The 22,911-nt window shown below is 41.4% G+C and overlaps 1 protein-coding gene and 2 long non-coding RNA genes across 6 annotated transcripts in view; 2 read left to right on the plus strand and 1 right to left on the minus strand.

The window, feature by feature from the left end:
- The window catches only part of LOC309485333 (B-cell scaffold protein with ankyrin repeats-like), a 111,334-nt gene that overhangs the window by 36,297 nt on the left and 52,126 nt on the right, over window positions 1-22,911 (plus strand). For all 4 annotated transcript variants that reach the window (XM_082152158.1, XM_082152157.1, XM_082152160.1 and 1 more), the window contains exon 7: window positions 11,383-11,576. In XM_082152158.1, the coding sequence (XP_082008284.1) occupies window positions 11,383-11,576 (194 nt within the window). The remainder of the gene's footprint in view (window positions 1-11,382; window positions 11,577-22,911) is intronic.
- LOC309486506 lies at window positions 14,258-16,358 on the plus strand. Its single transcript, XR_014201571.1, has 2 exons — window positions 14,258-14,580; window positions 14,700-16,358. It is a non-coding gene; the product is annotated as an uncharacterized lncRNA (long non-coding RNA).
- LOC309486562 lies at window positions 18,906-19,809 on the minus strand. The gene is made up of 4 exons (XR_014201589.1): window positions 19,487-19,809; window positions 19,222-19,286; window positions 19,062-19,121; window positions 18,906-18,978 (listed from the first exon to the last, which is right to left on the minus strand). It is a non-coding gene; the product is annotated as an uncharacterized lncRNA (long non-coding RNA).

A 22,911-nucleotide genomic window follows, 5' to 3' on the forward strand; every position in this document is an offset into this window, starting at 1 on the left:
GTTGAAATGACTATACGGCCTTAATTTAATGCAGCAAAAATTATTTTACAGTGTAGGCTAGTAAGATCTTTTCTTTTTCTCAGCCTTTTTCTTGGTTGCTTTTATAAACAGACAACCATTTATTTAACAGTGCCTTTTATAAAAGAGACTATAATATAACAAAAAATTACCATTATGTAGAATATTTTTGTACTTCACTTTTATTTGTTCCCATGTTCTAGTGTGGTGACTCTGACATTACAATGAACAAAGTAATTATGCAATTATTAAAATACAAATATATTGGCTTATAAGTGATAAAAACATCTAACATGGCCACTTCTAACGGATTTAAATTGTCTGCTACTTTTTGCCAGCCCTCTCTCCTGGCTTTTGCAGACTTTGAGGTGTTCCCTGGCGTTTTGATTAAACATTAAAATTCCGAATAAACTTCGACTATTAGTTCTTGCTCTGCTGAGGAGAAAAACTGTGCGCGCTCTTTGGCCACGCTGAACAGCCAATAGCAGCGTTGCTGATCAATGTTTCTACTATCGATACATATCCCCTTTTAACCCAGCGCATGAACGCGCAATTATCTCAGATAACTCAATCCAGCTACACTAATCATATCCGGCAAGTGTGTTCGAAGAACCGAGTTAGCCAGATCATGATTAGCACGATGATATCATCTTGGATGTGTCATTTGATCTTGGAAGCAACGTACGAAGAACGAGCCCCAGGTCCCAACCTACATATTTTCTTATTGACCATTTAGATTAGGGAATAAAAATGGGATGTGACCTGCGATGCATGTTGACTTTAACATCCTATTCACATGTTGATGCTATAGTGACGGGGGTCTACTGTTGCTGTAGTGACGAACAATTTGTTGTCTGTTTGCTTCGCTTCATTTATTAAATTTTACAGCTGTGAGCTGCGAACATATATTTTTTAAGCTTAAATTATGTTCTTAATTATGAATTGGTCAAATGCGTTTGCAAAACGAATCCACTCGCATTCATTCGGACTGCTCTCTCTCACTGAATCATCTGAAGCGATTTCTCACTCAGTAAAACAAACGGACAGTATCGAGAGAACAACCAGTGCTGTTTTTCAGTTGGTTATCTCTGTGAACAACATTTTGTTGCTTTTTGCAGTTTTCAGATCTAAACACGTTTAAAATGTCTAGAGAGAGTAGGCTACACTTGTTCTGCAGTACCGTTACTCACTGATGGTTCGAAAGGTGCGTAATAGTTAGGCTATATATGCTTATTCAACTTTTTAGTGTTAAAAAAAAACAAAAAAACGTTTGTTCGTACCGTGAGATGAAATCCTGCTGGTGTCCATGCTTTCTCCGTCCATGCAATAAACGCACATCCTTGAATGAGCGCGGATTTCTAGTGTATTTACTTGAACTTCTCAGGTAATGTCTATGGTTTGACCCATTTCAGAGGCGGACAAAATCAGAATTTAAAATGGACAGAAAAAAGCTCTCTCTACGAACTTGATGTGAGATGCCGTGCTGACTGACCACATTAATCACTTTCCAACGCCCCAGAGGACTCACCATGACGCTGATTGAATTGGTCGATGAGAGCGCGATCCAGAATGTCTCAAGTTGGAACCCAGCATCTCTCCTCAGGACCATAGCCCTCCCAGTCTACTAGGTATTGATGACCTCTACCCCTTCGTCTGACATAGATGAGTCTAGGCATAGATGGGTCTGGGGCTAAAGGAGGAAACGAATGACGGGCTTGATCTTAGAGATATTCTTCATATATATTTAAACGGGGGTTAATTTGAGTTGAACCGACATCAGTCTGAGCACCTTAGTGATAAAAAAATGGTCCAATAAATTTTGGCCCCAGTTTACATGAGGGAAGCCTGAGAGGAATGTCCTGGGAAGATAACCAGACCTTATGACCATACATGTAAAGTGGGGGCTTAGTAAGGTGACGGTCCGCCGATGACTTGTTCCTGTCACCAGTCGAAAAACTGCTTCTCTGGTGATACTCTATGTACGGAGGCATCTCTGAATAAATGCATGCACGGACAGAACAATGACGTCAGATTTTTGTGAGGGGAATAACGGTGGCTGGTAGCCTAAAAAGCACTGGAAGGGAGACAAACCCGTAGATAAAACCAGGAGGGATTTATGCTCGTACTCGACCATGGTTAATCTGGAACTCCAAGATGACGGTTCCGCAGACGCCACACAGCGCAAGACCCTCTCCAAATCCTTGTTAGCACGATCGACCTGACCGTTAATCTGCGGGTGATACCTGGAGGATAGACTCGCAGTTGCCCCAAGCTGTCGACAGAGCTTAAGACACAAATTGGGGACCCCTTTCAGAGACCACATTCTGATGTAATTTATATATGAAGAGTTGTATTTTGAATATGCCATGAATACGGAAAATGTGATCTTAGAGAACAGAAGCTGTCTACCTCGCTGAAGGCATTTGGGGAGGGGAATAAAATAGGTCGCCTTCGTAGAGCACTGAGTCAGAGAGCACTGAGATAAAAAGGAACGACATGAATCTGGGAGCTCCAGAGCTGTCCGTACAGTGCTCAGTGGATAGCATAGGCTATGGAGATCACCCAAGGTGGACGCCCACACAGGACGGGGAACGCGACAAGACAGAGAGAACAGCGAGGGAAACCAGGGGCCTGTACCATGAAGCCGGTTTAGGTGGTTAGTCAGCTATGTTTCAGTTAAGTTTCCGCCAACCCTGGGTTTTAGGTTCTATGAAAGTAGCTCGGCTTTAATCGGTGTTCGTTGCCATGGTATCTTACGCTGCACGGCTAACCTGCTCCGGGGCAGGTTATGTTCTGGATTCGAGATCTCAGACTGAAGTTTGACCAATCAGCTGAGAGCAAAGAAACATATAGGTGACGTAACTTATTCCCAGTGTCTGTTGCAATGACTTCACCTTTTCTTCCAAATTCTGTGGACATCTCAGCGCAAATTGTTAGACGAGCACTTCGTAGAGAAAGAGTTTTTAGCCAGACAAAATCCCCTTGCCTTTCCTGATAGTTACTTGTATGAAAGATACAGATTTTCCACGGAAGAAATGTCTTATCTTTATGAACTTCTTGAGCCGCACATAAAGAAATTAACACGTCGAATTCATGCACTTACTGTACCGCAAATGGTATTACGTTGCGTTTTTTTGCAAGTGGTACATACTTGCACGGTGGGTGACGCACAGAAGCTATAGGGGAAAACACGGTTTGTCGAACCATTCGCAAGGTGGTCCTCGCTCTGCAGGAGTACATGAATAGTTTCATTAATAGTGTTCCCCGGACATTTATCGACCATGTCCATAAAAGAGGGCTTTTATATAAATTGCCGGTAAGATATATTGATAGAGTGACATCACATGAACACATAAAAAAAATAAAAAAAAGCAAATTTCACAAATGTACTATACAATACATGTTAAGAATTATTTTGAATCTTTTTTTATTATTATTCTGTTAATCTTATTTTCTGTGATATGAATCTTTAAATTAATTGTAACATTAACAGATATAACAATGATCTATTAAACATTTCATCTGCTGACGACTTGTGGTCATGAACGTATGATCAAGTTTGGATGCCAAATGGCCTGGCTCCAGTGCTTGACTCACAAATTTTCCATGAGTCTGTGTTGTGTCAGCGCTTTGAGGAAAGCAAGTTAAATTTGGTACAGTACAAAACACTTAATTTGAACTGAGATAGAAAAACCTACACAATAACCCCCTATCATGACCCTCAGACAGGGCCACAGCACCGCTTCAGTGTGGCCCTCAGTAAAACCAGAGTGAAGATAGAGATGACCTTTGGCCTCCTAAAGGCACATTTCACCTGTGTTCGGCCCTTAAGAGTCACCAGAGCGGGCATCACAGATAGTGGCTGCATGTGCCATTCTGCACAATATAGCCACCAGCAGAAAGGAGCGAGAAACACCACAAAACCAGCTTCTCCCCGATGAAACTGACCCGATCACACTTGACCACCCAGCTGGTGCAGATGTAGATGCAATCACCATACAATATTACACTTAATAAAAGCACATTGAAACTGCAGATAGGTCTCAAACTGTTTTATTGGTTCCCTTTCAAGGGAACTCCCGTTGCGTCGAAAAGCTGACGCTATGGGAACGCTTTGCGTGATGACGTCTTGAAGCACATGTAAAATCAGTCCAATGGTGTGGCGGAACGTCAGAGGCGGGTGACGTCACGTACCAGGAAGCTATAAAAGCCGGCCCGAAACAGAAAACGAAAGCTTTCTGAGTCTTCAGTTGCGCTCTGTGTTGAATCTGTCCTTGTTATTTGGTGTTGTCTGTCTATATTATATATATATATATTCAGTATGGCGAGCAAGCAGCAGTTTAGAGTGTGTGTCCATCCCTGCCCGCGTTATTTAACGGGAGGTGATACTCACACTCTTTGTGTTGTTTGTTTGGGTGAGGAGCATGCCCAGTCAGCACTCGAGGGTGGTGACTGTGTGCATTGCGACGCGCTTCCATTGCGCACGCTCCGATCCCGCTTGGCTCGGTTCAATCCCGATCGCGTTCCCGAGGGCTCGGGTCCCGCCGCGGCTGAGGCTCGGCGGCGATCTCAGACCTGGGGTTCGCAAATGGATCTGTCAGTGGATGTTGAGACGGGCTCTGCCTTATCTCAGCATCAATCTGACAGATCCAGTGCCTCTCATCAGGGTGTGGAAGCACGCATTGCGGTTTCTTCCCCCCCGATAGAGGCACCAATACTGCAACTGTCCAGCTCTGAGGAGTTGGATGTTGTGAGTATTGAAGCTGAGTCTGAGGATTCGCCACCTCAGTCTCATGCGTTTGAGGAACTGCTCGATGTTATTACTAGAGCAGTTGACAGACTATCTATTGAGTGGCCAGAGGATAGGCAGGACGTTCGTTCGAAAAGTAAGCTCGACGAACGCTTCCTGCCATCTCGTACACAGCCTCAGCGAAGAAGCCTTCCGTTTTTCCCCGATCTCCACACCGAGGTGTCGAAATCGTGGGGAAAACCGGTTTCATACAGAGTGTATGCACCACAAACATCCCACTATTCTTCCATTCACAAATATAAAGATTATGGTTATGGGGAGATGCCGAAGGTGGAGGAGACGCTTGCGAGCTATCTCTCTCCAGCAACGGCATCTTCCCTGAAAGCTCCTTCACTTCCCTCTAAGCCAGTAAAATTCACATCATCTCTGGTTCATAAATCGTATGCAGCCGCTGGTCAAGCTGCAGCGTGTCTGCATACGATGTCTATTATGCAAGCCTATCAGGCAGAATTATTGGGGGATTTAGAGGAGGGCGGGGGAATTGGTCCTGACACAGTGGCTGAACTACGCAGAGCCACAGATCTGTCTCTCAGGGCCACCAAGGAGACCGCTAAATCAATCGGGCGGTCTATGGCAGCCCTGGTGGCCACTGAGAGGCATCTGTGGCTCAATTTGAGCGATATAAAAGAGAAAGAAAAGCACGTTCTCTTAGATGCTCCGGTTTCCACTGTTGGTTTATTTGGTGATGCAGTAAACAGTGCGGTAGCTAAATCCCAGGAAGCTGCTAAACAGGCTAAAACTTCTCCCCCGCCGTTCTTTCATTGAGGCTGCTGAGCGGGAGCAGCCTCACTCCTCTAAAAAGAGCGCTGAACATCGTGCCACTCAAAAACAGAGTGTGTCCTCTCGTGCTCCCCCACAAAAATCTCGGGGACACGGAGGGCGCTCTCAAACCCAGCAGTCTTCGAGGGGTAAAACGGATCTGCGGACCGTTATTACCGCCAAGAAGGCTGCTGGGAAAAAGTCCTGATGTCTGAGGGCTCAGGACAAATGAGGGTAGTCCCCCCGAAGCAGAGCGGTTAACACCTCTTTTCACGGTGCCCGTCTCTCTTCGGTGCCCTCAGGGGACCGTTCTGCCAACCCTGCCACCTCTGGTGTTACAGGGCGCAGCGGTCTCCGGCGAGCACATATCTCAAGGTCCACCCGGAAACGTAGTGGCCTCGGGATGCCCGCCCCCTCTGAGGAGGGTGCTAGAGCAGTCTGTTTGGTCGTTCCCTGCCGGTGCGCCGTTACAGGGCGACGAACCGACTACTCAACAGCAGGAGAAAAATACGGTGCCGTCTCTCTTCGGTGCCCTCAGGGGACCGTTCTGCCAACCCTGCCGCCTCCGGTGTTACAGGGCGCAGCGGTCTCCGGCGAGCACATATCTCAAGGTCCACCCGGAAACGTAGTGGCCTCGGGATGCCCGCCCCCTCTGAGGAGGGTGCTGGAGCAGTCTGTTTGGTCGTTCCCTGCCGGTGCGCCGTTACAGGGCGACGAACCGACTACTCAACAGCAACAAAATCCAGAAACCAGTCTCGAGAGACTGGTACCTCTAGTAGAATCTTTGACAGCGTGGAAGCTACTGTCAAATGTTTCTCGTTGGGTCCTGCAGACCGTGGAAAAAGGGTATTAGATACAATTCTATTAACGCCCACCGCGGTTTATGGGGGTCCTGCCCACAGTGGTGGGCCCCGAGCAGGTTCTGGTTATGGAACAGGAAGTAAACACTCTGTTAGAGAAAGGGGCCATAGAATATGTACCCCCCTCCAACAGGGAAACCGGGTTTTACAACCGGTACTTCATAGTTCCAAAAAAGGACGGGGGATTGCGTCCCATTTTAGATCTTCGAGTTCTGTACGAGTACATGCAGCTCAAGTTCAAAATGTTAACCTTGAGACAAATCGTGCCACAGATCAGGTCCGAGGACTGGTTTGTCACGATAGACCTCAAGGACGCATATTTCCATCCGTCCGTGTCATTGGAAGTTCCTGAGGTTTGCTTTCGGGGGCAAAGCATACCAATATCGAGTTCTTCCATTCGGCCTAGCTTTATCACCCCGCACTTTCACCAAATGCGTGGATGCAGCTCTGGCGCCTCTGCGCCTCCGGGGTATTCGCATCACGAACTACATCGACGATTGGTTGATTTTAGCTCAGTCGCATTAGATGGCGGTTCAACATCGAGATGTTGTTCTCGCCCATATGAAAGAGTTGGGGTTACGGCTGAACGCCAAGAAGAGTGTGCTTTCTCCATTTTAGAGGACCACTTTTTTAGGCGTGGTTTGGGATTCAGTGTCGATGCAGGCGCGCCTGTCATCGCCACGCTTCGATTCCATCCTGGCAGCTGTGAGAAGTGTAAAGCTAGGCCAGCTACTCACTGTCAAACAGTTCCAGAGACTGTTGGGTCTCATGGCAGCAGCTTCCAACGGGATACCTTTTGGTCTGCTGCACATGAGGCCCCTGCAGTGGTGGCTCAGGACCAGAGGGTTTTTCCCCGAGGGGCAACCCATTTCGCACAATCAAGGTCACGCGGTGATGCCTACGTGCCTTGGTTATGTGGAAGAAACCTTGGTTCCTGTCCCAGGGCCCAGTGCTGGGAGCTCCTTGTCGTCGCAAACTGCTAACGACGGATGCTTCCCTCACGGGTTGGGGAGCGATCCTGAGGGTCGCTCATCTCAAGGTCTGTGGGAAGACCATCATCGTTCCTGGCATTCTATAGCCTAGAGATGTTAGCTGTCTTCCGGGCTCTGAGGAGCTTTATCACAGGTCTCAGGGGACACCATGTGTAGTACATACGGACAACACGTCGGTAGTCGCCTATATCAAGGGGGTTTGCGCTGGCATGCCATATCCTCTTGTGGTCCCAGGGGAAGTTGCTGTCACTCAAGGCAGCCTACATCCCCGGGGTCCAGAATATAGGAGCAGACACTCTGTCGAGACAGGGGCCGAGGCCCGGGGAATGGTGGCTCCACCCCCGAGGTGGTGGAGCTGATATGGAAATTATAAGTGGATCTGTTTGCGTCTCGAGAGACGTCTCACTGTCCACTTTGGTTCTCCTTCACGCATCCAGCTCCTCTGGGACTGGATGCTATGGTACAGACGTGGCCGAGGCTACGTCTGTACGCCTTTCCCCCAGTTGCTCTGCTCCCGGGAGTTCTGGAAAGAGTTCGCAGGGTCCGGGTTTGCCTGCTTTTTATAGCCCCGCGCTGGCCGGGCAGAGTATGGTTTCCCGATCTTGTGTCCCTCCTCGACGGGCATCTTCTGGAGTTACCCGTCAGGAGGGACCTTCTGTCCCAGGCAGAGGGCTCGATATTTCACCCTCGGCCAGAACTGTGGAACCTGTGGGCTTGGCCTCTGAGGGGGCCCAGCTCATAGAGTCAGGTCTCTCAACCGAGGTTGTTGAGACCATTCTACAGTCCAGAGCTCCCTCCACGAGGAAACTTTATGCCCTGAAGTGGAGAGTATTCACTTCTTGGTGTAGTGACCGTCGGTTGGACCCAGTCCACTGCCCAATTGGTACAGTGCTGGAGTTCCTGCAGGAACGGTTCACTGCAGGTCTGACCCCATCCACTTTAAAGGTCTATGTGGCGGCCATAGGTGCTTACCACAGTCCTTTGGGTGGAATGTCTGTGGGGAAAGACCCCTTGGTATCTCGTTTCCTTCGTGGCACTTGGAGGTCCTCCTCCCTTTCGAAATCGGACCAGGAGGCGAATAATTTGCTTTGCCCTGTTCGGGCGTTAGACGCGTATGTCCACAGAGCTGCCCTGTGGCGTAAAAGTGACTTTGCTCCCCTAACAAGGGAGGTCCAGTGTCTAAGCAAAGGATGAGCAAGTGGGTGGTTGAGACTATCTCACTGGCTTATGAGGCGGCTGGACAGCCTTCTCCTTTGGCTGTCCGGTCGCTCTCTACTAGGAGTATGGCGGCCTCTAAGGCCCTTATATCAGGAGTATCGTTACAGGACGTCTGTGATGCGGCAGGCTGGTCCTCACCGCACACCTTCGTCAGGTTCTACTCTCTGGATTTAGACTCTACTCTAGGGTCTCATGTTTTGTCTTCTTAGTGCTGCTCACATGATTACACACAGGACAGACATTTGTAGCTATGGAGGCGTTGGTATAGACGTTCCCATAGCGTCAGCTTTTCGACGCAACGGGAGTTCCCTTGAAAGGGAACGCCTCGGTTACGACTGTAACCTCGGTTCCCTGAAGAGGGAACGAGCGTTGCGTCGCCTTGCCATATCTCCTTCATGCCTGTCAGCGCGACTTCAGACTTTACGAAGCTTTCGTTTTCTGTTTCGGGCCGGCTTTTATAGCTTCCTGGTACGTGACGTCACCCGCCTCTGACGTTCCGCCACACCATTGGACTGATTTTACATGTGCTTCAAGACGTCATCACGCAAAGCGTTCCCATAGCGTCAGCTTTTCGACGCAACGCTCGTTCCCTCTTCAGGGAACCGAGGTTACAGTCGTAACCGAGGCGTTTTGTGGGATGGGAGGGAGAAAGAGAGCAAGAGAAAGTTGCATTAATAAATATTCATACTAAAGTATTACTTGGTTAAATAAGTTTTATCCAGCTGTTTGACCTCCAATTTTTTTTTTTTTTTTTGGAGCCTCCTCAGATTACAGTCCAACTCCTTTAGTGAACAGTCTAGTTCAAGTCTCCTTTTGTACAGGGCCCTGACTGAGTCGGTTTCCACCTGAAACATAATTCCACCACAAACATGATCATTACAAGTTTTCTGGAGGCTCATCAAATCACAAAAAGTTCCTTGACTTCCTACAAACACAGGACTGACAGTAATTTATGTCAAGGGTTTTAAATCCTTACCTTGTTCACATTTCTTCTGAAGCCCATTGAGGTAGAGGCCTCAGTTTCTGGGGCAGGTTGTGAAAAATCCTACAATAAAAGAGATGTGTAAGGGCCAGTCCCTTTTTTATTCCACACATTCAAATGTTTGCCATAATAAAAAAGCCCAGTGCATTCACATCAGCAACTGTCTCAGAACACACAGACAGAGTGTCTTCATTTCCGCCACCCTAATAAATAAAAATAGGCCAATATAAAGCATAACTGTTGTAAAGCTGGTTATGTTGGATGTTCTGTCTGCTGCATACTGACCTCTGTGTGGGAGACTGTGTGTATGTGTGCTGGCTTCAACAGGGACACTGTATTTCCCTCTGCAGAACATACAGTCAGCCATATTTAAAACTTAAAAAAAGTAGTAATGTATTGCACACGTACCCAGTGTTACTTGCTTAGAGGAGCCAGCACCAGGGTCAGATTGTACAGCACCTGTAATCACATCCATAATCGGCCGTCCCTTATTGCCTACTCAGAGCCAACTCCTCCGCCACAGTGTATTCTGGTTTTCTGAATTTAACTCTTTATTTCTGTTTGCTGCAAACAAGTGTTTGTGATAAAATGTTCACAAAAGTTATAAAAGGTTGTGGTAAATACTCACCACTTTGAATTATATTTTTATATTTTGTCTTTATCTGCTGCCAAGAACATTTGGAGTTGGGGTTGCATCTAAAAATCAATGAATATTAATCTCTCTTAGTACATACATGCACATTTTTTATATATTATAAAAATAGGCTATAGGCTATATTACACATAGGCTACACATACATATATAGTATACATCATTTTACATAAATATAGAACGTATTTGTTTAACTTACGCATTAACAATCAGCAATCTTTCTCCAACAGTCTTATCTTGCTTTGGCATCAGAGACCGTATTGTTTCGAGCTTGAAATACATATTTAAATTCATCGTAATTCTGAATGATTATCTCTTGCTCCTCCGCGGAAAAATATAACGCTCTCGCTCTACCCGCGATTGGTTGTTCAGTGTCGACGTCACTCTTTTATGTGCACGCGCGCGTGGAGTAATCATAGCTTGAGGATCAAAGCCTGAGTTGACAGAGAAAGTTGATGAGCTGCATCATGGTACCAATAAAGCCTGATTGCATCGGTTTGGTTTTGTCAACTCAAAACTAATCCTGTAACCCCGAGTTTGTTCAGCTACCTTCATGGTACAGGCCCCAGCTGTCACTCCTCATCCAAGCATCCTGGGAACAGCAGTGAACAGAGGTTAGACACAGATACCACACAGAACAATGCCACAAACCCATGAGACGAAGCACAAAATGATCTACTGACAACAAGGGGCAGACACAGAAGAGATTATAAGGGGAAATGGGAACAAGCCCATTTCAGAATGTGACTGAAATGAGCTTGTCATCTGTGCGCACCAGCGCTGCAAAATCTGCACTGATTGCTCAGGTCACGAGCTGCAGAAAATGACAGGACAAACACAGACAACAGGGTGAAGCTGATAATGCACCCTGAACCGTGACAAATTATTGAAAGTCAACTCATTTAAATGGAGCACCTTTAATGAGATCTACACGGTCAAACTTGGAAATGTATTCCACGGAAATACTTTTCTTTGGTAGAACCTAAAATAATCAGTTAGACTGAGTAAATAAAACCAGTAAAATTAAATGTTACAACATGAAGCACATTTTTTAGGTCACCTGACAAAACTGCATTGATTTTCTTTACCAGAGTGTAGCTCAGAGGACATTCCTACTCTCCTGCATTTTGCTGCCCAGCATGGATTGCGAGATCTGGCCAGTGCTCTGCTGCAGTGTCCTGGATCCCGGCAGGCCCTAAAGGTCTCCAACAGTCGTGGAAATACGCCATTGGATCTTGCACATATACATGGCCACGAACTCTACATTCTCCTACAGGAGTCATTGGTGAGTAAAACTTCTGAAACATAGTTATTGCATTTTTTTTAAATCATGTCTGAAAACAATAGTGTCATTATTCAGTGCAGTTCAAGTTTTGTTCTCATCCGATAGTGTCAGTATAGTCATATCAATAATATTATTAAGTGTCCCCAACAAAGCAAGCCAAAGGTGACAGTGGCATGGAAACCAAACTCTATCATGTGACAGAAATGGAGAAAAAGCCATGGAAACCAGGCTCAGTCAGGGGACCAGTTCTCTTGCTTAGATAAATGGACATGGTGTTATACTGATTGGAATACGTCACACGGGCATTAGGTGGGAAGGAAGAGTTTCTGCCCAGCAGTTTGAAACATGAAGGTAGGAAGGTTGTACACAACTGGCTTATCAGTGGCCTTTAGCACGATGAACGTCCTTCTTGTTAAAACTCCATTTAGGTCCCAGCTGGTCCTGGCATGAGGCGTTCATAGCTGGCCAGGGGATCTGTGCCAAAGGACTCATCTATTCACAGAGGTCTTTGCTGAGGATCTGTTCCGAGGGCTTGTCTTGTTTACAAATGCTAGAAATGTGGCTTTCAAATAAAATATTGCTATCAAATAGCACACCCAGATCCCTAACTGATGACGAATATTTGACAGAGCATTCATCAAGAGTTAGCCAGTATTCTATGTTATTCCATGCAGAGGTTTTTGATCCAATAATTAAAACCTTTGTTTGATTTTTTTCAGAACGTAGTAGTAGGAAATTAATTATTTGTCATCCAATTTCTTATATCAACAATGTATTCTGTTCATTTTGATAATTGGTATGCTTTGTTGAGCCTTGAAGAAATATAGAGCTGAGTATCATCAGTGTAACTGTGAAAACTAATGGCATGTTTCCTAATACTCCCGTACTCCCAAGGGTAGAATGTACAGTGTGACAAGCAACGGTCCAAGTACTGAGCCTTTGTTATACTCTGTACCGAACTTGTGATCGATATGATACCTTTTCATTTACTGCTACAAAATTGATAACTGTCAGATAAGTACGTTTTGAACCATGCCAATGCAATTCCACTAATGCTGACATAGTTTTTAAGCCTGTCCAAAAGAACGTTGTGGTCGATAATATCAAAGGCAGCACTATAACACTAATAGAGAGATGCAACCATGATCAGATGATAAAAGAAAATAATTTCTAACTCTGATGAGAGCTGTCTCAGTACGCTGATACTGGATCCCGACTGAAAGTCCTCACAAATACCATTTCTCTCCAAGAAAGAACATAGTTGTGAGGATATATTTGATATTTTTTGACAGAAAATGTATTCAAGATTGGTCTGTAGTTAACTAATTCAATAGGATCAAGTTTATTTCTTTATTTCTTTATTTTTAATAAGAGGCTTAATAACAGTCAGCTTGAAAGTTTTGGGGACATATCCTATAATGTCAATAATGAATTAATAATATTAAGAAGATGATCTACAATTTCCGTTTTTTCTTCTTCTTTCCAATAGGTATAGGGTCTTAAATACATGTTGTTGATTTTGATCATTTAACAAGTTTAGACAATTTCTCCTTCCCAATTAATGGAATTCTTCCTCAGGGGGCCTATAGTTCACAAATGAGATACTCTAGCAGACGGTTGCATGGTTATTTTGTATCTGATATTATCAATCTTGTAAGTAAAGAAATTCATAAAATTATAACTGCTATGCTGCTGAGAAATGCAGTCTGGAACTGTTGATGCTTTATTTCTCGTTAATTTAGCCACCATCAAATAAATATGGGTTGTTTTTGTTTTCTTCTAAAAGATTTGAAAAGTATTCAAGTTTGGATTAAAGTTTGGATGCGTGTCTCTAAATCTGAAATCTTTCATGAAAGTGAAGTGTTATCAAGTTGGAATTTTCAGTTATTCAGATTCTTAAGCCCTATTCACACTGGATTAGTATTATCTGGGGACCTCGTGTGATTTAGAAATACCCACCCACATCTGAATTTCATGTGGCGCATTCGCACAGGATAAACGAAGCCTGTGATTTTACTCGAATTTACTGACTTATCTCCCAGATATGATGTCAATGGGCTATTGCTTGGAAATGTCTTGTCGTTATTATAGGTCTAGCTGTATGATATATCATAAACAGAAGAATGTTCCTTACCACATGCTGCTATACATGTCATCCATCACCATCGAATCATTCTTTTTTTTTTCACTCTTCTGATGGTTTTCAGCTTTCTCTTTCTGCAAATAGTATTTGTATATCGTATGGTGTATATGACCCAGCACCCAAAATACTACCAAAGCACTCTTCGCTAAAGATGGATAAAAAAGCGCACAGGAAACAAAAACCTTGAAAAAATTATATACGACCCCTCCAAATCACAGAGATGCCGATTCGCACGGGACTAATATTATCACAGGACCTCGGTGTTCTGCGAAATATGGTAGGTAATTTGCCAGGGAATTTTTACTTTACAAATTACAGACATGGCCGATTCGCACGGGATTAAGATCACAGATAACCTCCGCAATTATTACAAATGACTAGAGGTCACCAGGTAATACTTATCCTGTGCTAATTCATGGATTTCATCAGGTCCCTTTCCACAGGTGTATTAATCAAGCACAATGCAGTCTGCATTCATAATCTAGGTGCTTGATTTTATACACCTGTGGAAAGGGACCTGATGAAACCCATGAATAGGACTTTAGATTCTCTGAAGTATCTCATACTGCTGTACTATTGTATACTATTGTACTATTGTATTATCAAACACAAGATATCATTTACATACGTAAGAGCATGTAACCATGCTATTAGAAGTAATCCAGATAGAACACTCATGAAAAAAAAGGGGTCAGTGAGGTTAGATTTTATTTCCTGCTTTTTTTCTCTTTCCATTCCACTCTACCATTGAAGTTGACCACATATTAGAAAATGTATGAAAGAACAGAGCATATTTTAAATAAGCAGCCCTTTAAGGTTACACTCTGTTTCATTAATATTCTATACATGCATTGCAGCAAAGTAAACAATGCTGCAATGCACTAGGTATCTTTTTGTCTTTCTTCAAACATCTGTTTGAGGGATTTTACTAGAGAAGATTTTACTAGAGAAGATTTTACTAGAGATTTTACAATCTCTAGTAAAATCCCTCAAACAGATGTTTGAAGAAAGACAAAAAGATACCTAGTACATTGCAGCATTGTTTACTTTATGCCTGGATGCACTGAATGTTGTACTCTTTGGCTAAAAGGGTCGTAAGGGGGTTGGGAGAATGCTAATGCTCAGATTTCCCTTTACTACTGGTGTTTTTTCCCCATAATTTTGCTAATATGCGAAAGCTTGGTTATGTTATGAAAGCAAGAAGGATTGTGTTGCATGGAGCATTTAGTTTCTAACGTCACACAATCCTCATTCGGTATGTATCCAAATGTTTATCTAGGAATCTATTAGCTGAACCGAGAGGAAGCCGTTTTTCAGCTTGGCTCTCTTAATACATAATCCCATTAAAATGTACAAGACAACAGTCTGTTACACAGCATGTATACAGGCAAATCCATCATGACTGCCATATTATTGTGAATGATCAGTGTCTAAAGCACAGTGATCCCTTCTCATTTAATAATAGGTATTAAACCCAAAATCTTAGAGACAACAGATGAAAACAATAATGATGAAATTATAGATGTTTGTGCTGCTGTAGAATATGCCTAGTGTAGCATTAGAAACATAGTTGGTAGTCAACCAGAATGCCTATTACCGCCGCGTTTACTGCCGAGGTAAATAAACCAGTCACATTTCAAAGTCGTTCGTGAAATGACAGTCAGCTGCAATTGCTGTATTTTGAAATGTCAGTGGAGCTGAAGTCATAAATTAACAATAAGGATGAAATATTAATGATGGTAATTTCCTACAACAAACATGAAAAATCTAAACAAGAGCTATTGACATTTACTGTACAATAATGAAACAAACAAAGATTTGGTGGAGTTGAAACTGCAGGGTAAGATTATAAAGTAATAATTTTATTATTAAATAGAAAATAAATAAAAAACATTGGTTAATGTTGTTTAAACAAACGATCATATACAAGTTCACCAGTTCACATAGGCTATTATTTGTATGAGTGTGAACTATTTGTAAGCTATCTGTTTTTTGTTTGTTTGTTTTTTAAACAGCACAAGGTCTTGTAAAAAATGTTTTTTTATTACTTCGACAAGAATGAGACTGACTAAATATGTAAAAAAAAAAAAAAAAAAAAAAAACAGAATAGAATAAACTTTTAGAACAGAAAAAAATTGAATCAAAAGTTTAAAATAAAGACGACAACAATAGCCTATTTAATATTGTAGACGTCGGTGGGCAAGTGGGAATAAAGTCAGTGATAAAAAATGAGGTGCAATGACGCTGATTATTTTTACTATTGCAGAATGAGACAAAGGAAGAGCACTTCTCTATCATGTGCGTGGACACACTGAGTACTGCCGTTAAATAGAACTCTGGACATTTCTTAGAGAGTCAGTTCGTGGTTAAGTGGTAGAGCATTGATTCAACAATTTCTATGACACATGTTCAAATCCCAAACAAACATGGACTACTGTTTTACTTTTTTGTCTACTTTTTTTGTGATTTATGCAGAGAGAGGCTACATGTGTCTCCAGTTCTAAAACGCATTATGTTACACCATATTGTTTTTTGCTAGCATTTTTTAAATTACCATGCATTTCCATTTTACACTAAGGAACAAATATTATCCAACATCTCTATAATTCCAATCGGAATATCAACAGCAGTTCTGATAATTTTTTTGATGATGATTGCGTCTGAAGCATGTCAACTAGTCCAATGGCAAGAGTGAAAGTCATGGGAGGGTGACGTAACTGGGCAATTGTCTGGATCCCAATGTCACATTCTACACCAAGAAGCGAAAACTTTTCACTTCAGGGCATACAGTTTCCTTGTGGACAGAGCTCTGGAGTGAAGTATGGTCTCCACAACCTCGGTAAAACAGAGCCTATGAGTTGGGCCCCCACAGAGGTCAAACCTACAAGTTACAAATCTCCGGGCAGGGATGGAGGATCACTCCTCTGCCCTGAGACAGAAGGTCCCTCCTGACCAGAATCTCCAAGGGAGATTGGCTCGGCTAGTACGGCGCTACTAGTAGTAGACTTATTCCGTTCCGGCAGACCTTCTCCTGTGTGAGGGAGAAGCAAAGTGGACAGTGCAGGAAAATAATGCAACAGAATTTGTTTCTTTGTTGTTACAGCAGATCTAAAAGAAAATAGCATCATAGTCCAGTTTAAGTAAGTTCAGTGATGGTACATTTTTGTTGTAAAAAAAAAAGTTTATATATATATATATATATATGAAGAGTTCAGATGCAAAAGCCTCTAAATGCCATCTGAAATTTTCTTCTAGAATGATAATTTTTATCAAACTTGTATATTTAAATTCAGTAATTTCACTTAAATGACAATGAAAATTACCTATTAATTGTCATTTAAGAGAAATTACTGAACTTAAATATACGAGCTTGATAAAAATGATCATTCTGTAAGAAAATTTCAGATGGCACTTGGAGGTTTTTGCATCTGAACTCTTCATACATACATACATATATATATATATATATATATATATATATATATATATATATATATATATATATATATATATATATATATATATATATATGTGTTTATTAACTTAATAAAATCTCTGAATATCATTTAGCCTACTTGATAGTTTGAGTTGAACATACCGAAATAATTGGCTAAAACTCCAACAATTCATTTTGTCTGAACTTTACAGTTGTATTTAAGTTTGAAGTTTTTCACTAAAATAATTTAGTATTTGACTAACCAATTATTTATTTAAAATACACTGAGCTAATATATTTGTGAAATTTCCATCACAATATTTGAGAATGGATAATTAAACTGATCTGTTTCAAGAACCACAAATGTTACACTGTTAGACTTTTCAAGGGTTTTTTACAGTAACTTACTGGCAACACTGTAAATGCAGTTACAGTTAAACTTACAAGAGTTACAGTACCAAACCATATTTCAGTTTTACAGTACATGGTACTGTAATTGTGTAATACAGTGCATTACTGTAAAAAACGAAGCTAATCAGTACACTACTGTAATTATTTTTATTTGTACTAAATATAAATTAGATTTCATAATTTTGATATATGATACATTTTATTTGTATCCTACATAAGTACTACTGACATACAAACCAATTAGACAAAGTTATCACAAAATACCATTTTTTTATTTAAAACATACATCACAAAATAAACAGTCTGCCAATACTGGAAATGATGTGTGAAATTTTTACACATTAATGGGTGAGTTCAGGGATAACATTTTTTGTGTTAATTTTAACTCATTCATTGTGTTAATGATTTTAACAAAGTAAATATGTCAGAAAGGTTAGCACAAATATGTGTAAACGTGTTAAATGAACACATTATGTGCTGTCCTTCACTGCACACATTTTTAAAAACATACATAAAACCATAAACAAAACATTAGCATTTGACTAAATGAATGTAGAGTCATTGGTTGTTTAGTTTATACAAGTATTATAATGAAATATCAACCATTACGTTCATAAAACTGCAGAATATAAATACATTTTTAAGCAGTCAAAAAGGAAATGTCAAACACAGGGAAAAACACAGTTCTTTTCACAATACATGACATATAACCCCACCTTCAAAATAATTTCACTTATTTACAAAAATGTGTTGGATTCATGTACACTGGTGGCCAAAAGAAGTATTTAAGTGTCTTAATGTTTTTGAAAGAAGTCTCTTTGATGCTCAAGAAACATTTCTTATTATTATCAATGTCTGACTGTCTACTCCTCCATCTTTTCTACAGCATAGGAGTAAAAGTCATCATCAAAATAATCTTTAAAAAGCCAACACAATGTTTTTGTCCACCTTTGCGAATAAATGAACTTCTCAAAAGATTGGTTCCTGTTCAGAACTTGATTGACAACCTCAGAATGTTCCCTGGTCTGTATGCGTGTCCACAAACACAGATGTACTCAGTCCTTCAGAGGAGATCCCGGTTCCAACTCTATATGAGTGAGAGAGAGAGAGAGAGAGAGAGAGAGAGAGAGAGAGAGAGAGAGAGAATATTAGTGTCACATTATTTTTAGTTTTCACCATTATTCACCTTTTTTGTTAATTTTTATTATTATTTTCACAAAAACTTAAGAATATATATTTGTAAACAGCTTTTGTCAGTAAATAGCATACAAAAGAACTAAATTAAATTATGCCAGATTAAATTTGAATACTTACTAATCTTAAATTCTGTCCAAAAATGCTGAGATCCATAGAAAGAAAGACTGAAATAGATGATTTTAGCCCATTTCAGCTTGTCTGCAGTGGAGGGGTTCCTGTTTGAGACAAATACACAGAAAGACACATGCAAGAAATCACTGTGTGACGATCGTTCTCCTTCCTACAGTAGTTAACCCACCTGTGCGCTGATATTAGGAGCTTCCTGGTCAGGTGGGACTGCAATGGTAGAGTCTTCTGCCTAATAAAATATCAAAATAATGCAAAAATATAAACTTAAGTTGTTTAGAACGCTAGATTTGGTATGAATGAATTAGTGAGAGTTTTACTGCAGTGCTTACCTGGATACATTTAATCTGGCGAGACTGAACAAAGACAATGGTCCATCTTCTGATTGGTTCATTTGCTGTGTAATAAATATAAAGTTAGACATGTCACATGATGCAAAGGTCACTTATTTGATATAAAGTTAGCCAATTTTATAGAGATTTTATAAGATATTGTAAGCTACCTAGTATGCACCAGTGGCTCCAAAGCAATTTTCACATATTGCTAATCATTTCAGCAAACTTATCTCAAAATATATCACAAATGGCCTAACGTTACCTCCGGAATCTTGCTAGAAGTCACTGGCGCGAATTGGCGCTTTGTTGCAGTTGCCTTTAAACACATATAAAAATGGAAGTAAATATTAAATTACATAAAATAAAAAAAAACTATAATATGTTATAGTTTGCAAACTAATGCTAAAACTATAAAGGTTCTCATCAGTAGGCCAACATTATCTACAACCAAAACAGAATTTCACATTAGTTTATTCACATTTCTTGTTAATGTAAACGCGTTGCTCGTTGGCACATTTTAACTCGACAATTCAATAATCTAACAAAGTGTGTAAAATGAAACGTTAGCTCAGTTTACCGTGGTAAAGTTCGTTACCGCCATGTTGACGACGTTAACATTGGTTAAACTGGGCACAATCCTGTCAACACACACAGAATGTGTTTTTTTTTTGTTGTTGTTTTTTTTTTTACCTTTGTTGCTGATCTCTCTCTCTCGGTGAAGTCAGGGGGGTAATCGAGCTCTCGATTTCCGTACCACCCCCGGCGGCCGCCATTGGCTAACAAGCCTTCACCTGCTGTTAGCATCCCATTGACTCCCATTCATTTTGGCGTCACTTTGACAGCAAATAACTTTACATCTGAGGCGTTTAAAGACTCCATTTGTCCATTATTTATTTCTAAAGAAACACGACAATGTATAAAATGCTCCATTACCTTGTATCTTACGTTATGGCCCCGTAGAAGCAGTTTTTGTAAAAACAGGCTAACGATTGCGTCATAACCACGCGACTCTCTGGAAATTACCGTAGAGACAGGAGGAGAAGCTCGCAGTTAATCGGGGGGACGTGGAGGCATAAAGTCCGATAAAGTCAAGGGAGAAGCCCATATGGAGTCATAAAATTGCTCCTGCTCCTAGCTCATGGACAGCTCCTACTCACGCTCTCCGTCTCTGCAAGTTTCGGAAGGGAATGATTCAGATTTCGCTTGGCACAGCTCCTAGAAGACTTACAACTGTCAGACAGGCTGCTCACATCACATCCACGTCGTCAAGCTCAGTTTGAGTCTGCGCAGTTTGCTCGGCAATCAGGAAATGAGTACTTCTAATTTGCTTCACTTTTCTCCGTTGAAACCTATGGGGTCGCTGTGTCCAGTTTATATACTGTCTATGGGTGAAGTGAATTCCGTCTCTTCCCCGGGCCAGACACGAACGGCGCGATCCAACAAAAGACAGACCCCACTGATATTACACTGGGTGCTCTGGCGCGACAGTCGACACGAGTCACGACAAATCCCAGACAGTGTAGTGATGCGCCGCGGCCGTTATATTTCTGACGTACGGTACTCCGAGTCCAAGCGCTCGCGCTATTTCTGACAAGGGACAAACAGGTTTGCATTTTGTATTAAAGGTCCGGTCGCTTCAATGTGTCCAATATAGACAGCCTCTGGGTATTATAGCGTTGTAGACACGCGGTGTAAGGCAAAAATTAGGAAATAAAAAGCACGATGGAATGGTGCCAGCCTGAGAGGCCGTTACGTCAAATACAGTATACAGCAAATTTAAAAAATACAGTAAGTCTCTGTATGTGGTGTTAGACGTCACAGAAAATTCCCATGATGCAATGGGAATCACAGTTATTTGCTGTAAAGAGAAATAGCAGTATAATACTGGGGTATTTAAAGTAAATAACTGTAGAAATTACAGAAAAGTCTAACAGTGTACTTAAATAAAATCAATATTATTAATATTTAACACGCATAAGAAATTGATTAAGTTTACTCTATTAAAAAAACAATGCACCCCTCCCCCACCCTTTGACGTGACGACAACTCAACGATTGAGTGAGCGCGCGCTGTTTGAACTCGCTCACTCTCTCCAGTCCAGAACAGTTCTCCGAGTCCTCTCCTCTTCTCAGCGGCGCAGAATTGGTGCATTTCCTCTGTGAAATTCAGGTGTGTGTATGTTTTATTTTATCTGTATAATCATTATGTGCTTTAAATCATTTTATTTAATGCGAAAGAACATACAGAGACACAATGTTACTCACCTTAAAGGGGACATATCATGCTAAATCCACTTTTTTAGCCCTTAAATGCATTTTGTTGTATATTTGGAGTGTTTAGAAGTACAGAAAAGTTGAAATTATTCTCTTCAGGTGCTTCGTTGATATCTTTATATTCTATTTATATCAGGTTCGTCGTCTTCATTTTCATCTCGCTCCGGCTCCGACTCTGGCTCGAACATGTAAGGCTGGCTGGACAAGTCTTCCGTTGTTGACATTTTGTTAATAACGTGTGAATAAAACGTTTCTGTGCCGCTAGATAATCGTATCTCTGCTATCAAACTACAAAAATGGCCGAACGGGGTGGAGTTGAACCGAGTATCACCGCTACAACCTGGAGAGTATGAAGTGTCTCAATTGTATTTAAAGAGACCGCACCAAAACGAGTTGCTCTCAGACGCACATCAGAAAAGGGGTAGAAAAGGGGCCTGTGGAGCTATAATAATGAGGAATTCAGACCCAAGCATTGCAGTTCCGCTTTATATAGACTACAAATGTATGATTTATATGTAAAAAGGAACGATTTAAAAGCATGATATGTCTCCTTTAAACGAGTTAAACGAGTGTCGACTCGCGCCTGCCTTTTCGCGTGATTGTAACGCCTTGCATAAAAAGCATATATTCCTAAAGATAATGAATATAACTAATTTGGATGATAAAATGTCCTCAGAACTGTGCACTGTTTGTTTATTGGCAGGTGATTGAATCAGTCGCGTCGCAGCTTGGCTTCCCCCGCAGAGGCGAGTCCATCTCCGGCACGGCAACCAGCGCTGATCCGGTGGATATTGGATCACAGACCGGTTGATTACACTTGAATTACTGTTTAGGCCTAAATGTTTAATTTTTACTTCGAAAATGTTTGTTACACTGGTTTAAATGTAGGCCATATTGTATACGTGTTAAAAACAGTGTAAAATATGCTGTATTGCTGTAGGCTACTCATCGACAATAAAGGCCAATGTCATGTAGTTATACCGGTGGATGTATGGAATATATTTTTACAAAGGTTTAGAGGAAATAAAAAAGTTAATATTACTGGCATATAAACACAGTTAATGTTACTCATAAATATTTGTTTTTAAATGTTCAGACAGTTCACAATTAATGTAAATACACGGTCTTTAAAGGGATAGTTCACCCAAAAATGAAAATTATGTCATTTACTCACCCTCAAGTTGTTTCAAACCTGTATGAATTTCGTTTTTCTGCTGAACACAAAAGAAGATAGTTGATGGACCCCAATGACTTCCATAGTAGGAAAAAAAAAATACTATGGAAGTCAATGGGGTCCATCAACTGTTTGGTTACAGACATTTTTAAAAATATTTTCTTTTGTGTTCAGCAGAAAAAAGAAATTCATACAGGTTTGAAACAACTTGAGGGTGAGTAAATGATGACAGAATTTTCA

Source organism: Leuciscus leuciscus (assembly GCF_965113295.1).
Source record: "Leuciscus leuciscus genome assembly, chromosome: 2".
Taxonomy (NCBI): Eukaryota; Metazoa; Chordata; class Actinopteri; order Cypriniformes; family Leuciscidae; genus Leuciscus; species Leuciscus leuciscus.